The sequence below is a fragment of the Ictidomys tridecemlineatus genome, chromosome 16 (genome assembly GCF_052094955.1).
Source record: "Ictidomys tridecemlineatus isolate mIctTri1 chromosome 16, mIctTri1.hap1, whole genome shotgun sequence".
Classification (NCBI taxonomy): Eukaryota; Metazoa; Chordata; class Mammalia; order Rodentia; family Sciuridae; genus Ictidomys; species Ictidomys tridecemlineatus.
In genome coordinates this window covers 36147194-36165172 of record NC_135492.1, presented here as the reverse complement: position 1 = coordinate 36165172, position 17979 = coordinate 36147194, and the positions used below count along the sequence as shown (strand labels likewise).

General features: G+C 51.2%; 1 protein-coding gene and 1 long non-coding RNA gene across 4 annotated transcripts in view; both read right to left on the bottom strand.

The window, feature by feature from the left end:
- Chchd6 (coiled-coil-helix-coiled-coil-helix domain containing 6) overlaps positions 1 to 17979 on the bottom strand; it is a 162604-nt gene that overhangs the window by 142222 nt on the left and 2403 nt on the right. The window contains exon 2 of one of the 3 annotated variants that reach the window (XM_078033882.1): positions 15936 to 15988. The exons of the other annotated variants lie outside the window; for them this stretch is intronic. Within the exon in view, the coding sequence (XP_077890008.1) occupies positions 15936 to 15959 (24 nt within the window). The 5' untranslated portion in view covers positions 15960 to 15988. The remainder of the gene's footprint in view (positions 1 to 15935; positions 15989 to 17979) is intronic. 3 annotated transcript variants of the gene reach the window in all.
- LOC144371535 (uncharacterized) lies at positions 5691 to 15923 on the bottom strand. Its single transcript, XR_013431489.1, has 2 exons — positions 6750 to 15923; positions 5691 to 6177 (listed from the first exon to the last, which is right to left on the bottom strand). It is a non-coding gene; the product is annotated as an uncharacterized LOC144371535 (long non-coding RNA).

Here is a 17979-nt window from a genome sequence, read left to right as displayed (position 1 = left end):
GGCTGCACGCATGCTCCCTTAGGGGCAGCCCAGTGTCCCCTTCTCCAGGCGCCCTCCCGGCCACGTCCAGGTGACGGGGGCTTCTGCCTCAGGGGCTGCAGCTCACTCACCCCCACGTCCCCTCCAGGGCCACCCGGCAGAGAAGCAAAACGCTTCCCGACTCCCTTCACCTTAGTTCCCCTAATGAGGGCTGGATCACCAATGCGTTCATTCATTTTCGGGCCAGTGAAACAGGCATGAGGGGGCCGTAAACAGTTTACCAAGATGAAACAGCGAGCGGGGGATAAATCCAGGCTAAAGACCCTTAAGAGTTCACTTGAGTAAATATTTATTAAGTGCCTAATGTGCACAAGGCATCATAAAGCCCAGTGGAGGGGAAGGCATCAATAAACCACGGTAAGACAAAAGATATGCTCAGCAATTCTCCTTCTAGAGAGCTAACCAGGAAAAGCACTCCCCTGGGCACACGGAGGCATGTGCCGGGATGTTCCTGTGACATGGGGACGAGAGCAAAAAACCAGGAAAACCCTAAACTTCCAAGATAGACAACTGGTTAAAGAAACCAGAGCGCACACATTCTATGAAGTGTTATGACGTGTTACAGATTCATTAAAAAAGAATGAGCCGGGCACGGTAGCGCGTGCTTGGAATTCTAGCAACTAGGGAGGCCGAGGCAGGAGGATCGTGAGTTTGAGGCTGGCCTCGGCATTTTGGTGAGACCCTCTGCAACCCAGTGAGACCTCAAAACAACAAGGACTGGGGATTCGATGATAAAGCACTCCTGGGTTCAATCCCCAGCCCCCCGAAAAGGAGGCAAGACTTGTATATTGTTATAAAAGAATGTATGGGTCTCCATTTTATAAAAGATATGCACAGCTATAAAAAAAAAAAAAAGCAGAAAACACAAATCTAGCTGAGTGTGGTCTATGCATATCCACATTTACAAAGGCAAGTGTGGATTTTCACGTATGGACACGGGCATGAGATTGGGATCTGCTCAGAGCAGGACCCAGGGGGACACCGACCCAAGCTCTCAGGGGGAGGAGGGGCTGCCTCTTGGGTCTTTATCCCCTTCTCCCCTCCTCATGTTTGTGTTTTGACTTTTTTACCACCAATATTTCTGTGGTAACTAAACACTATAGAGGTCCCTCTAGTATTCAGAGTGTTTACAAACCAAATAGCTAATTAATGATGCTAACGCGTACATCAATAAAGAGAATATGGTGCTAGGAAATGGATCCATATATAAACAATCCCCTGATTTTCAATAAGATCCTGCTGTGGCCTGGATAGGGCCTGAGTTTGTCTCCTGGGGCTTGAGTGTTGGAGCTCTTACAGGAGATGAGACCCTGAAGAGGTGGTGACTGGTGGGAGCTGGCTACTGACCCCTCCCCGCCATCAGAATGCCATCAGCCACGAGGTGACACAGCCAAGAGAATTCAGTGGGGAAAGAACAGCCTCTTTAATTAATGGTGTGGGGACAACTTCCTACTCCCGTGCCAAGGAGTAAAGTTGGACCCACACCTTCCACCAGCCACAAAAACCAACTCAAGATAGTTCAGCGACCTAAAAGCAAGAGCTAAAATGACGACTCTTCCCAGGAGACGGGGGTAAGCCTTGAAGGCTTCATCGAGGTCACCTTAAAAATGACCCCAAAGGTAAAAGCCAACTTCTCCCAAGTGTAAAGCTTTGCTTATCCAAAGACACAACCCAGCACCTAAAAAGATAACCCATGGGATGGGAGAAAATATTTGCAAATCAAATACCTGAAGAGGAAGTTTATCTTGAATATACCTAAAACTTCACACAACTCATGATAAAGAAAAAAAGAAAAAGAAAAAGAAAAAGAAAAAACCCTCTGATTTTTAAAAATGGGTGCTGTGGTGGTCTGGAGAAGTTTCCCCAAAGGGGAGGCCTTGGGCCTGGGCCAGCATGACCAGGAGGTGACAGGCCTTTGAGGGGGGCGGCAGGAGGTCCTTAGGTCAGGGACTCTGCCCTTAAGAGGTACTGCAGGATCCCAAGCTCTTCTTCTTCCTCTTTGCTTCCTGGATTATGATAGGAGCCATCTGCCCCACCACATGTCCCCACCATAAGGTGACACTCTTGCCACCGGCCCAAAACAATAAGGCCAACCCATCACAGAAGACAATATACAAAACTGGGAGCCAGAATGAACATTTCCTCTTCATAAGTTGATTATCTCAAGTGTTTTGTTATAGTCACGTGAAACTGACTGAATACCGGGCAAAGGACCCGAACAGAATGTCCTGAAGCAGCTCTGCATCCTCTGTCATTAGAGAAATGTAAAATTAAACCACGACAAGAAGCCATTTGCATCCACTGAGAGAGCTAGAATGGAAAAGTCAAGGCCAGGGCTGGGGTGGTGGCTCCGTGGTAGAGCACTCGCCTAGCACATGTGAGGCACTGAGTTCGATCCTCAGCACCACGTATAAATAAATAAAGTTCATTGACAACCAAAAAAATATATGTGTGTGTGTGTGTGTGTCAAGGCCAGAGCTGGGTGTGGTGGCTCACACTTATCATCCCAGTGGCTTGAGAGGTTGAAGCAGGAGGATCACGAGTTCCAAGCCAGCCTCAGCAAAAGCAAAGCACTAAGCAACTCAGGGAGACCCTGTCTCTAAATAAAATACAAAAATCGGGCTGGGGAGGGGGCTCAGTGGTCAAGGGCCGCTGGGTTCAGTCCCTGGTACCAAAAGAAGTCAAAACAAAAAGTGGTGGCAAAGATGTAGAGAAATCAGAACCCTAATACACTGCGGGTCAGAAAATACAATGGGTCAGCCACTATGGAAAAACAGTCTGGAAGTTCGATAAAAGAGTAAACCTAGACCAATTCACTCTTAGCTGAATATCAGAGAGAAACAAAAACATGTCCAAACAAGAATTTGCACACTAATATTTGTATCAGCATTACCCATGATGGCCAGGAAGGAAACAGCTCAAATGTCCATCATCTGATGAGTGGACAAGGAAAATGAAGTGTCTCTGGACAAGGAATACTATTCAGTCATGAACAGGAATGAAGATACTGATGCATGCCACGACGTGGATGGCCCTTGAGAACACGCTGCCAGGTTAAAGACATAGGATCCCAGAGGCCACACCTATGCGGTAGGTTACATATGTCCAGACTGTGCAATTCTCTAGATAGAAAAAGTAGATTAGTGGTTACCTGGGCTTAGGGAAATGAGGGACGGGGCTGATAGTTACAGGGTAAGGGTATTTGCGGGTAGGGGTGAAAATGTTATAAAAATCATTGTAGTGGCCAGGCATGGAGGTGTGTGCCTATGATCCCAGTGGCTCGTGAGTCGCAACTTGGTGAGGTTCTAAGCAACTAAGCAAGACCCTGTCTCTAAATTATATATATACATATATATTCTGTGTGTGAGTGTGTAAAATGACTGTGGTAATGGCCGCACATCTGGATCCAGCTCCCTAGTAGGATACTTGCCGGGCACACAGAGAATCTGGGTTCAATCCCTAGCAATGCTGGAAAAATCTGAATTGCAGACTTTCAATGGGCGAATTGCATGACATGCAGATTACGTCTCAAAGCTGTTACAGAGACGCCGCCAAAGACAAAAATGAGCAGCCCAGATGGGATGTCACACCAAATCGCAAAAGGAGACGGTCCCGTCCCCATGGCTGAAGGCACGGGCAGGAAGAAGCCAGCAAGCCTGCAGCCCTGAGCTCTGCGGGAGGCTGGGGCTGCCGAAGGTGGAGCGCTGGAAGCTGCCACAGGGGGTCCTGGCGACTGTGTGGACAGGGAAAAGCCGGCAAAGAAACCACGGGAGGAGCTGAAGGGCAGCAGGGGAGGAGTAGGGAGGAGGGGACTGTGCTCTCCTTGGGAAGGGACAGAGGCTCTGCCTGGTGCTTGCCTTGACTCGAAGGAATGAATGAGCCGGAGTTAGAGAAGGCAGGGGCACTGTGACCCCAAGTCAGTGGAGGAACGTGGGTGGGGATGACAGAAACAGGGACATGTAGAGAAACCATCCTGAGAAGGTGGCACACGGGTTTGACTGTAGATATAGAGTGGCCAGCTTGCTCCCTGAGCTGTAGCCACCAAGTTGACCCCGCAGGAGCTGAAGGGTAAGCCCCAGAGCACGGCCGGTCCCCAGTTCTTGCTAGAACCAATCATACCCGGAGGATCGGCCTGGGACACCTGGCTGGGTGTGAGGTGACAGCAAGGGCAGAGTGAACATTCTTCCAGGTCGGTGGGGACACGGGCTGAGTGGACACTCTGGGGGCACCCTGATAGGGTGCTGGGTGACTGTCCAATTCTGGAGAAATCCTGGGGGCTGGCTAACTACACAATGGTGGCCTGGAACTGGCCAAGGCTGGGAATATTGTCACCACAGAAGAGGATGGAAAGGCAGCGATGTTCCTGGTGGAGCTGGGACGCCAGTTGTTACAAATTAGCCAGCACCCAAGGGGGCTTCAGAGTTGGCCCTTTTGAAATGCATCAGTGGCGCACACCTGTCATCCCAGCAGCTCGGGAGGCTGAGGCAGGAGGATCGCAAGTTGGAGGCCAGCCTCAGCCACTTAGTGAGGCCCTAAGCCACTCAGGGAGACCCTGTCTCTAAATAAAATACAAAATAGGGCTGGGGATGGGGCTCTGGGGTTGAGTGACCCTGAGTTCAATCCCTGGTGCTCCCCATTCCAAAAAGAAAGCTCCAGTCCTCTGAGGGGCTGGGGGCAAAGAATGGGCACCCAGGTGCGCAGCAGTGAGCCTTGGGCGTCCTGGAACCTACGTGGGTGTGGCTGAGGCACTGATGACGTGTGAGGTCTGCATGGAAGAGGCCATCAGAGCTGGCGATGATCCAACCCACGCTAAAGGGAAGAGCCCCGGGACCAGGGGAGCAGCCCCTGCCATATCAAAGGAGGCTGGAGCAGTGCAGCCCACGTGGGGTCCAGAGGAGCGGCCCGGCAGAGGGAGAAGGGCAGCGCAAGCAGCCTCCTAAGTCCCTGCTACGAGGAGGGTAGGTTCTAGAAACAGTCCCGGCCTTCACAGGGTAAAGAAGGGCGCAGGACAGACAAGTCATGGGTTTCACACCCTTTTTCACCTGACCCCAAACACCACTGATTTCAATCACAGCCTCATTTTCCGCAGCCTGATGAGAGGGAGGGACGCACTGATGAAATCCGCGTTCCACCTCGTCCATGCCATCCCTGCTGCAGAAATGTTCAAACATATGCTTTGAAAACTCCGTGAGGATGTGACAAGTGCCATCAAAGAAGAAATACATTATTCAAGTCTTGACAGCGCGCAGGGCAGAGCAGGAAGCCACGTGGGCAGGAGGGAGGCGACGGCTGCGGCGAGACTCCCACACTCGGATGAGGAACCCCGACGACACACCAACCGGAGGCCAGATTCAAACAGAGTCTCTGAGAAGCCGGGGGCTGGCGTGTCCAAGGGAACCACAGAAGGCCAATATGGCGCAGAGAGAGGGGACCAGATGACCAGGCCGGAGGGGCGGGCAAAGGCAAGACAGGGAGGCCAGGGAGGAAGTTCAAATCTGAGCCCAGGGCAGGAGGGGGCCAAGGTGAGGGTCCCACAGGTGAGCCACAGGCTCAGGCTGGCCAGGCCCAGCCCAGGGGGCATCGGCTGAACCATGCGCCTGGCGCCCGAGGGGTTAAGGGAAACATTGGCAAGATGCTTGTTGACAGCGAGAGATTTGTAATATTTTTTAATGTTGCGACAAAATACAGCGAGTAATATTTTTAATCAACAAATATACATACACACAGAGGAGTCGTGCGAGAATAAACACCATCTGGGCAGTGCCAACGGAACCAGAACGGCGGCTCCAGAGCCAGGCGGGGTTGGGTGCCTGGTGGCATAGGCCCACTGGTCACTGTGCCACCAGAGCTGGCCAGAGAGGATCCCGTATGGCCGGCGGAGGGAGGGCCGGATCCAGAGCATGGCAGGGAAGGAGTTGAGTGTCTTCCAGCTGCATGACCTTGCCCTTGACCTCCAGCTGCACGCCCTTGACACACATTTTTAGCTTCTCTGCACTTTGGTCATCTGTGAGGCGCAGGCCCCCTCGGGCTGGGCAGCTCAGGGATCAGGCCTGAGTCTGGATGTCAGCTGAGCCGTTTCCTAGCCCTGTGACGTGGGGCTGAGGCGGGGGGCTGTTCTCTCTAGATCCACGTCCTCACCTGTGACATGGGGATAGAGCAATGGCCGGCTTCACAACAGGGCTGCTGTGAAGAGTCCCAGGGGCCACCTACAGAAGCCAGCTGGCAAGGAAGGGGACAGTCGGTACGAGCTACTACGGGAAACTGCAAGGCGCTGAGCAAATACTAATCGTGACCCCGGCCACACCTGTGTGGCCCCTGTGAAACGTATGGACGGATGGACAGTAAATAAGGACAGTCGGGATTTCCCACGCGCTCCAGATCCATTCCTGGTGTTCTCCAGGGGACTCTGGGACCCTGCGCAAGTCTCTTCCCTTCTCCTCCATGATGTGCACAGAATTCAACGGGGCAGACTCCTTCTAAAGCCCACACGGGTGCCACATCTCACGGCCCAAGCTGGACCTGCCCTCACCTGGAGGGACGAGGAGGGGTCTGTCCCCACCTGCGCGGGCCTCCGGGAAGTCCCACAGAGGCAAGGACAGGTGCAGGGAGCGGTGCAGGGTCTACCTGAGCCACACCCACCCACAGAGCCCTCCCCCCTTCCGTCCCAGCAAATGCTCCTGGAAACCCAGATTCCTCTGTGCCCTGCTGACCTCATGTGACTAGGAAGATTCAAAGCAGCCATAAGGACCGACGCTCTGCTGTCACTACCCACGGTTGTCCCCAGTCTGCGCCGGCTCCGGGTCCTAAAGGAGGAAGGTGTGACCGGCTCCCTGCTTTAGGGATTTCAGGTCACATGGCTTCCTGCTGCTTTGGGCCTGCGGTGGCACAGATATCACCTGGTGACAGAACTCGCCCCGGGCCACGAGGTCAGGAGGAGGCCGGCCCACTGCAGAGTAGGCTGCCCGAGTCCAGGGCCTGCGCCGTGACCATGGGGGCGACAGGTCAAGAGCAAGGGGAGGGGCACTCGCTAGCAGAGTCCATGGGCTCACAGTGTCCCCAGAAGGAACAGCTCCCAGGGAACCCAGGAGGCAAAGAGCAGAAGGGTCCAGAGAGCTGAGACAAAGCCAAGGAAGCAGCAGAGTCCAGAGGAGGCTGGGCCACCAGGGAGCCCGGTGGACTTCTGTGAAATCTTGATGCCCCCCCTCCACACTGTCGCTGTGACCCTGCCCTGCTCGGCTCCTTGACATGACATCCAGGTGCCTACTTCCGTGCTGCTACTCCCAGAATATGAGCTCCATCAAAGGCAGCAAGGGTCCCATTTGAAATGTGCATCTTCAGTGCCTAGACAGTGCACATTTGAGATGCTCAGGTATTTGTTAAATCCAACATTTATCAAAAGCAAGATGCGGTGGCCCACGCCTGTCATCCCAGGGGCTCGGGAGGCTGAGACAGGAGGATTGAGAGTTCAAAGCCAGCCTCAGCAGTGGCAAGGCACTAGCAACTCAGGGAGACCCCATCTCTAAACAGAATATAGAATAGGGCTGGGGAGGGGGTCAGTGGTTGTTAAAGGCACAGGTCCACAACACCGTCCTCATGTGATGGAGCACAGTGTGTGCTGGCCTCCTGAAAAACTACCCGAGAATCAACTTAACAGGGGGAAAGGTCTAACCGGGCTCACCCCTTCAGAGATCTCAGCTCCAGTCGCTGTCCCTGTGGCTTTGGGCCCGTAGTGGCCCACTACATCACGGTGGGAGCACGGGTGAGGCGAGAAGAGGCCAGTTCCCACACCTGCTTCAAGGCCACACCCCCAATAACCTAAAGTCCTTCCACTAGGCCCCACCTCCAATAGGTCCCATCAACTCCCAAGGGTGCCAGAGGCTGATGGCCAGATCCTTAACACGTGGGCCTTCGGGGATGCTTATCCAAATGACAACAAGTACAAAAAAGATCTAGCCGTCAACTTTCTACTCAGTGCTCACAGTCACACGGGACAGCACTTTCCCACGTTCACATATGAACACTCACTCACCCTGGGAACACCATATCACATCCGACCACGAGAATGGGAAGTGTCACTCCAGGTCAGTGCCACATGTCAAAATACACTCTACTGTCCTGATGGCTAAAGAGAACAAACAAAAATCAAAAAGTGCTTATGGTCAACCAGAGCAGATAAGGGTACGACATGGGCCAGTGACATGACAGACGAGCACAGAATACAAGCCACAAAGCAGTCAGGCAAGACAGCGCTGCTCGAGGGCCCCAGGAGTTCCAATAGCAGAACTCCAAGTTCAACTGCAGTGAGGAGGAAGACAGCCTGAAGAGATCATTGCAGAGAGGGCTGGGGCAGAGGCAGCCTTTGGGAGTAAGGAGGTATGAGCAGGATAGGGAGGGTTCAGAAGGGCCCTGAGATTCAGACTGGCAGTGAACACAGGTGAGGGAACCCAGTAAGATGTACAAGGTCACTAGGTCCCATCAGTCGAGGCTGCCGATGAGTCTTCAGGAGGCTGGAGTGCATTCTGTAGGCCTCTGGAAGTCACTGATGGCTCCTGAACAGACGCTCAGCCAGGACGGGCTCTTTGCACAAGACAGTCCCCAAAGCAGCAGGAGGAAGGAATGAGATTGTAGAGGGCTGGGGGCAGGGTGGTCACCACCGGTTAACCAGCAGAAAGAGGGCTGAGAAAATGTACTAGCTGTAGGACCAGGTGGGGACCAAATGGCTATGAAAGACAATTAGGCAGTGAGAATCACTGAAGACCCGCATGTGTCAGGAGGCACGCATGGGGCAGGTGGGAAAAGCGACTCACAGAACAGTACATACAACGTGATCTCATTTGTGCCATAAAAAAGGAAAGGGTACACTTGTATATATAGGCTTGGAGAAAGTCGGAGAGGATTCATGGAGGATTGGGAACAGTTGGCATTTAAAAATAAGATGCATTTTGCAAGAAGAGAAAGTCACAAAGTAACAGACAAGAGATGACAGCGAGGCTCCAAGCCTGCTTGCTGGGAAGGGGGCGTCAACAGCGAGCTGAGAGCGGCGTGGTGCCAAGGAGGAGCTCCTTCCCCGGGCAAACAGGTCGCAGGAGGCTGCAGGAGGTTGCATCTGGAGGAAGAAATTAGGGAATCCCTGGCGCAAACGGAGCCAAGAGCTGGGCCAGAGGGAGGGTGCGTTTCCTCCACCCTCCAGAAGGGGGCAACATAGCTCGTGGCTGGAGCCAGGAAATCAAGCCGCTGAGTGAAGACAAGGCGCCTATTTAAAGCTAATGATAAAAGCAACTGTGACTTACTATTCCTTGAGCACCCGCCATATGCCACGCTCCAGGCTACACGCATTCCCTGAGCACCACCATGCCACAGACGGAGAACGGAGTCGGGGGGCTGAACAACTCCCCCACGGCCACAGATGGCCCGAGCGCCAGGGCTGAGACTGGAACCCCAACCCCGCGCACTGAACAGTGACACCCGTACAAGTGGCAGAAGTCACCTGGAGCTCCACAGAGGTGACAAGAGACCACTTGAAGAGCAGGTCTCCTGCCCTCCGTTAATGGTGCTTGGTGGAGCCCGGGGAGGGGGACGGAGGAGCCTCTCTCTGAAAACAGACAACCTATGTGAACTTGGTGAATGTCACGGACATGAGCATTTTTTAAACTTCAAATGTCACTCTCTGGGCATGTCTGAGAAGTAGCCCGTGGAGGCATCGGTTCCATATGGGCAGGAGCAGGGCCACCACCTTGCTCTAAGAATAGAGATAAAGCGTGATGCTGAGCACGGGAGGCGGCCCAGGGTGCCCAGGATCTGCGCAGCTGAGCCAGGCCCTGACCACCACTCCACCCACCCAGTGCCACGCTTCCTGTGGACACACTGGGCACCGGGTGCTGTGCCAAGTCCTGGGCAAAGAAAAGGAGAGATAAGTACATCCCTGATTGTCCCCAGCCTCGGCTGATGGCCCCGCAGGCAGAGAGGGCGGGTGGCGTTGGCCGAGCACCGGGGCAGTGCCCACGTGGCTATGTGGGGCCTGAGTCTGTCAGGACACCCCAATCCGAGAAACTGCCCAATCCTGGGATCCTAAAGATCCCTCCTCTCCTTGCCCAAGGCTGTTGCCGTGGAGATCCCCCCTCCCCAGCCCTGTTTTCTAGGAGCTGAAATTAGACCCGCCGGCTGCTTGCCACAGATCTGAATCCCACAATGTCAGGACCAGGAGACCCCAGGAGACCCCGGGAGACCTCCTGGCCCAAGTGTGGCAGGGCCAAACGCTGCAGGTGCCAGGCAGGCGATGACAACAGGTAGCATCGTCCCGCCAAGAGAGAGGGCGAGAGGGAGAATGATCCAAGGGCAAGGATGGGGTGGTGGTAAGAGGTGCCAACGCGTCACCCCAAGAGGGCAGTTACCTCGAAACTGCAAAATGCTGCCATATGGGAGCAGACCAGACGCTCCAGGCTTTTTTCCAAAAGAGCTAAAAATCCAATTTATGGAAAGCCGCTCATTTTTTTTTTTTTTTTAGAAATACTGGCAATTAACGCAAATCTATTAATACCATGAGGTTTCTGGACTCGTGGCTGAGGACAAGGAAACAGCCAGGGGTGTCACTGGGTGGTGTCAGGCTCAGGGCTGGTGACGGAGACGGAGAGGGCAAGATGGGGCTGCTCACATGGCCGTGTGGGGGCAAGGGTGTGAGCTGCCTTCAGCCAGGGGCAGTGAGCAGCAGGCCGCCAGCAGAGTCGCAGGGTGACAGGCAGAGAAGGGACTGAGCCACAGAGGGTCAGCCCAGCTCTGCAGGGGGATGGAATCAAGCCAAGATGCAGGGCAGGAGCAAGCGTCCCCTGCGGAGAGGCACCAACACATGGACTCCTGAGCCAGGCCGGGCGCCAGCCCTTCATCTAGAGGCAAGAGGGAGAAGCCCAAGGCGGGACCCAATTAGCTCTGGCTCTCAACAGTCCCTGCAGCGCAGGAGGGGCGTCTGGGGGAGGTGCATGTTAGGGTCACCAGCTGGAAAACCGTGCAGAGTCCACTCTGCCTTTACGATAAATGCCCTGGTGGCCCAGGAAACGGGGATTTGTGAGAACTGATTCTACGGGAGAGAAAGATGGAGGGTCGAGGGTGGAGGGTGTGGGGTGTGGGCCTGCACTGAGAGAGGTTAGGATAGAGGGGATGACGGGACGAGAAATGGCCACAAGGTACAGGCCGGGACCTGTCACCGGGTGTAAAGCAGGGGAGGAACGGGGGGTGCTGCAGATTTTCTGGTTGAGGGGCTCCATGGTGGAGTCACAACCTAAGGGACAGGTCATTCCCGTGGGAGGCAGAGGGGGTGCCGGCAGGTGCCACTTGGATGTGGGGTAAGAGATACAAGCACAGGACACGGGACACGAAAGGAGAGCTGTCCAGGGACATGTGGGAGAGCACTGGGTGGAAGAGCTGGAATCCAGAAGTCGTGGGCTCCTGAGGAAGGGGGAAGAGAGTGGCCAGAGACCCAGGGCTGAGCAGGTGGGGAAAAGAAAGGGCAGAGATGGCATTTGCCCAGACACCAGCAGAGAAGGGACCGAGATGATCATAGGGACCTTCCTCCAGCCATGAAGGCAGCACTGGCCACCCAGAGGGACCGGGCGGCCGCCCAGAGTAACACCTTCATTTCCCAAATGAGGGAACTAGCCCAAGATGAGCTTAGCCAGAGTTAAAATTAACTGCCCTCCAATGTATACGGACATATGAGTATAGATATGTATTTTTCTGGTACCAGGGATTGAACCCAGGGGTGCTTAACCACTGAGCCAGGTCACACCCCCTTTTTATGTTTTATTTAGAGAACAGGGTCTCCCTGAATTGCTTAGGGCCTCACTAAGTTGCTGAGGCTGGCCTTGAACTTGTGATCCTCCTGCCTCAGCCTCCCGAAGTGCCGGGATGACAGGTGTGCACCACCGTGCCTCAGCTTAAATTTAAATCCCTACAGATTTATCTTTTACTGAGAAAGAGTTCAAAACACTGTGCTGGACACAGTTAAGGACTACTGCCAGGGAATTGCAAGTCTGACTTCCTGAAGTCAGAAGGCCAGGGGGAAATCACGATCACTCTTGTACTGTTTAAATTTTGTCACTGCTAACACTGATGCTCAAATAAGCCCGAGAGTTGCTCAATCTGTCCTTCATGTGCGGCTAACAGCAGAGTTGGGAGGACGATCCTCTGATCATCTACACACAGTGACACCGTGAATTTGGGGATCTCCCAGCCATGGAAACAGAGGGCACCAAGGGTACGTCTACACACAAGCGTCTGTCCTTCATCCGGCCCTGTCTCAGCAACTGAGGAGGAAAGTTGGAGAAAACTAGAGCCCTCTGCTTCCCTGAAGAATTTGCTCTACTTTGTTTCCTAATACCTCAACACATGTCAGAAGATGTGACATGTTTTGGCAGCATCCAAAAGAGTAACATATGCGGGAGTACCTAGCCCAGGGACGGGCACACGGTGTGGATTCAGGCAATGTTTGCTGGACTTGAAATTGGAACGCAGACACCACTCATTGGAAAGCAGAAGCTGGCTTTCCTGTAGTGGCTCCTTCAATCTGCACTCACCAAACGGGCAGCCAAGTGGGGCTTCCAAACTCAAGACGACTGGGAAAGCCTGGGATCCAAGCCCTTGGGGATATCTGTGTTCAGTGGGAGCCTGGCGGTGCTACGTGGGATCTCCATCTTGCCCAAGAGGCAGGCCGACCCCTCTGCAGTGTCAGGGCCAAAGTCTGGGTCTCCTGAGATCTCATTTAAAACACGGACTTGAAGCAAGTCAACTGAGAGGAAAGAGGCAACCAAAAGGCAGACATTAGAGGTGGGACAGGCTCCCAAGCCCAGAGATCCACATGGAACAAGAACAAAAAGAAAGATAAGGAACCTGCAGGGAAAAGTGATAATACAAAACAATATGACAGAGACATTTGAGGCAAGCTAAAACTCAGCTGATCAACAGCATGGTGGAGAGGAAGTCTACCGCACAAGTGTGAAATGAGTCCTTGTCAAAGCCATGAAGGGCCAAAGTCTCTTGCACAGCTGCTAGTGTGGTCACCAGGACTGTCATTTCACTAATACAATCTGCACATACATGCCAATAAGCCCCCCACTCCAACAAGACAGAAAACCCACAGCTAACATACTGAATGGCCACTGCTGTGCCATATTGTATGCTGACTGTCGCCAATACAATAAGACAAGAAAAAGAAAGCGTATTCACATTAGGATGGAAGAAGGAATGTGGACTTTATCTGCAAACATGATCCTACCCATAAAATACCTTAAGGAACCCACAAAACAACTGAGTTCAACAAAGTTGGCAGATACCACACGAGTATTCCAAAAGTCAACTCAATCAACTCTATTTTTGTACACGCGCGATGACAAACCCCAAAATGAAATTGAGAACACAATTTCATTCACAAGAATATATGATAGAATAAAACACTTGGGAATAATTATTCTTCTTTTTTTGGCACTAGAGATCGAACCCAGGGGCACTTTACCACTGAGCTAGCTACATCCCCAGTTCTCTTATAATTTTGAGACAGGTCTTGGGTCCCCTGAGTTGCTGAGATGACATGTACATCTCAGCACTGAGTCCCTTGGGAATAAATTTAAGAAAAGATGTATATACTGAAAGAACAAAACAGGGCTGAGAAAAACCAAGGGAGATCTAATAAAGAGGGAGATATCTGATATTCACAGACCCGGAAGATTCCAAATTGTTGAAAACAGCAATTCTTCCCCAAAGTAATCTGCAGATTCAACACAAATCCGATCAAAATCCCAACAGGCTTTTCCACAGACGTTGACAAACTGATCCTAAAATGCATATAGAAACGCAGAGGAATCAGAACAGCTACAACAATCTTGAAAAAGAACAAAGTCGGAGGCGTCACGCTTCCCAATTTTGAAACCACAAAGCTGCAATCGTCCTAACAGTGTGCGGCCGCCATAAGGACAGGCAGAGATCAATGGAACAGGATGGAAAGTCCAGAAATAAACCATTATTTTTACTCGATGGATGGTCACAATGATCCCAAAGTAATACAAGTGGGAAAAATAGTCTTTTCAAAAAATAGAGTCTGGGTCTGTGGCAGTGGCGGGGGACCGTGATGATTACCTAGCAACCGTGGAGGATGAGGGAGGAGGACTGCAAGTTCAAGGACAACCTGGGCAATTTTGTGAGACCCTATCAAAATAAAAATGGTAGAGCACTCCTGGGTTCAATCTCCACAAATGCTTAAAAAAATAAATAAGAAGATTTGGAGAAATAAGATAGGCAAAAAAGATGTGTTTTGATCAGAGTTGGGCAAGCTGGTATTGGAGCTGAGTTCTACCAGCATTTGATTTTGTAAATAAGCAGAGCCTTAGCCACACCCACAATTAACATATCACCTGGGTGGCTTCCACCGGCTACTGAAGGGGTGAATCATGACAGAGACCTCCAGTCTGCAAAACCTATAGTATTTCCTGTCCCATCCATTACAGGAAAATTTTGTCAGGCCCTGATTTAGAGCCTTACCTCTGAGCATACGGAAAAATTAACTCAAAACAGATCACAGACCTAAATATAATAGCCCAAACTACAAAACTCTTAGTAGAAAAAAATAGCAGGAGGAGCTGGGGCTCGGTGGCAGAGCACCTGCCCAGCATGTGTGAGACTCTGGGTTCCATCCTCAGCACCACATAAAAATAAACAAATAAAATAAAGGCATGCTATCCATCTACAACTACAAAAAAATAAAAAATTTAAATTTAAAAAAGTAGGAAATTTCCATGACCTTAGGTTAGCCAAAGATTTCTTAGATAACACCACCAAAAGTACAATCAATTTTTTTACAAGGTAAACTTGATCAAAATTATAAATATTTGCACTTCAACACCACTATGAGAATGAGAATACAAGCCACACATATTGGAAGAAAATATTTGCAAACCAGAATATTTGCAAATCAATAATAAAGGGTTTGCACCCATCACAAAGAAATCTTATAACTTAATAACAGAAAGACAAATAACCCGGTTAAAATCAGGCAAAAGCCCTGAATACACATTTCACCGAAGGAAACATATGGATCGCACCGAAGCACGTGAAAGATGCTCAGCATCATCCAGCAAATGCAAATTCAAACCACAGTGAAACGCCACTTCCCAGCCACTAGAATTGCTATAATTAAACAGACGATGCCAAGTGGTGCTGAGTGCAAACTTGAACCCTCACATATTGCTAGTAAAGATATAAAACGGTACAGCCACTTCAGCAAACAACTTGAAGTTTTTACTTCCACATGACTCCCCAGATTCCTGAACAGTGGCTTGGGAGGCTGAGGCACGAGGATTGCCAAGTTGGAGGCCAGCCTCAGCAACTGAGCAAGGCCCTAAGCAACTTAGCAAGAACCGGTCTGAAAACGAAAAATACACAGGAGTAGGGATGTGATCAGTGGTTAAACTCCCCTAGGTTCAATCCCTGATTTAAAAAGTAAATAAATAACACAACAAATCTCCTCCTAGGAGACATACCACCGATGTCATAGACCGATGCTCAAGACATACCACCGACGTCATCTTTTCAAAGAGGCATTATCCATCTCCTGTGTAACTCTGTCCATGTGCAAAAGTCACTTGTAAACATCATGTTCATAGCAGAAGCAATTCCAATGCCCATCAGCTGGGGGGTGACCGACTAACAAAATGCAGCGTGTAATCCACACAACAGGATCCTGTTCAGCAATAAATGTGCACCATCAATGAACCCACATCAAAAACAAGTGGTCCAGCACTTGCCTCGAGGGGAGGGGTTTCATCCCCAAGCACCACAAAAACAAAACAAAAACACCCCCCAAAAATTACGCTAAGTAAAAGAAGCCAGACGTACAAGATATACAATCCACTTACAGGAATTATCCAGATAAGGCTCATTCATACCGGCAGGAGGCTTTGGTGGTTCCCTGGGAATGGAAATGGAGAATGACTGGCACGAGGTCCCTTTTCAACTCTTGTCAGTGTTCTAAAAGTGGACTGGGGTGCCAGTGACCCAATTTTGTTAATTTACTAGAACATATTCAAGTGGATAAACTGCATGGTATGTAAACGTATCTCAATAAAGTTGTTTTTTAAGGGAAAAGGGAAATCAGCATCACCTGATGGAACGTTTGACGGCTCTGCTCCTGATTAAAGAACTGCAATGGAGCATCCAGGATGGTGTGTCCACAGCCCTGTCTGGCAAGCCAAGGCCACCAGTCTGGCCTCACCGCCCAGTAACCTCCTCCAGCAGTCTAGCCCCTGATGACGGCCACGCACACAGCCCTGAGTCTGAGAGCCTGAGTCTCCAGGTCCCCCACTCACTCACTGTGACCTGGGGTGACTTCTCTCACTTTGGAAATGGGGATCTCTCACCTAAGCTGGGGATCGGGGTTTCTCACAGGTCAGCATGCAAAACAATTCTTAGACTGCGGTGGGCACGGTGCTTAGCACAGAGTGAACACACACTCCTCACAAGGCTGGCTTAGGACTGCCCTGCATGTCACCTTCTCAGAGAGACACCCTTCTTGGTGGCCCCCTCTGCTGCGGTCCAAAATCAGCCTCAAAGGGGCAGTGAACTAAGACTAGGCCGAAGCAGCCCAGAGGCTGAGGAAGTCGGGTTCCCAGAAGGAGTGGAGCAGCAGGAAAGAAAGTGCATGGATAGGGGGAGAGGGGATGCAGGGCTGGGAGAAGGTCTAGTCACCAAGATGGCAGCTCACAGGGTGGAGAAGTAGCTGCACACAGGACATGCCTGCCGTGGGCCTTCCTGGATTGCAGGACCAGGTGAAGCGTACTGATGGAAACCATCTTTCCCTATTTTACACACGCTTGCTCTGGAAATTGGAGTTGAATATAATTGCAGCATTTTTGCATTCATTAAATTCCTTTTACCTTCCCTGGAATTAGGGCTTGAACTCCTATGTAAATTTATGCAAATAAGCATGCAAATGAACAAGGCCCTAGCACTTCATTTTCAAGGGACTAGAGCACTATCTAGGACCAGGACCTCAGGATTAAATGTAAGTGGTCCCTAAGAATATGTAATTTTCTCTGAAGGAGCCGGGGCAGAGAGTCCTCTTGGTCTCATTTGTTCACTCTGGGAATTGCTGTGTTGATCCATCGGAGGGTCTATTTTTTTTAAGTCACCAGCCTAAAGACAAGGTGAACCCCTCAACCCTGGAGCAACTCTGCTTACCAAAAAAGGCCCCGTCTTCAGCCCCATAACATCCTCTCTCCCACGCTTCCTCTTTTGAATCGGGCAGATAAGCAGAAGCGAGGACATGGCTTTCCAGATGCGGGGCTGTGGCCCTCACTGTAGAGCTCTGTGCACAAGTCATGGCTTCTGATGAGTTTGCTCAACTGGAAAAGGAAGCCATCACCAAAGAGCTTTCTAGTTTTAATAGTTAAGTGGGGCCCCAGCATCACTGTCCGGTCCAGCGGAGGTAATGCAACAAATTTTAAGGCTGCCCTTACGTGTATCCTGTGGGGCAGGGGTGGATGCTCCATCTTTAAAGAGAACTCAGTTTGCAGAATCGTGAACCAAACTAAACGGTACCAAGGACATCTTTGGAAATTCTACTTCTGGCTCTGGCCTCTCAAGCGTTTCAAGGCGGCCACCACCTCCCCATTTCATCCCCACCACCAGCCAGGTCCTCAACAAGACTTTATGCCACCTGGGCAGCACCAAATGTCCCTCAAGGCACCTCAAGTTTTCTAACCGCGTTTCCTTACATCTTCATCTCCTCCTGTCTCACACACACACATGCTTTTATAAAAAAAAAAATGGTGATTGAGGCTCAAAAGACAATGTGCTCATCCAAGGTACACACCTAAGAAGCCCAGAAATCAGACCTCTTTTTCTCAACATAGTTAATTCCCCTCCACGCAACTCTGTGCTTTTAACTTAAATTTGGTCCGT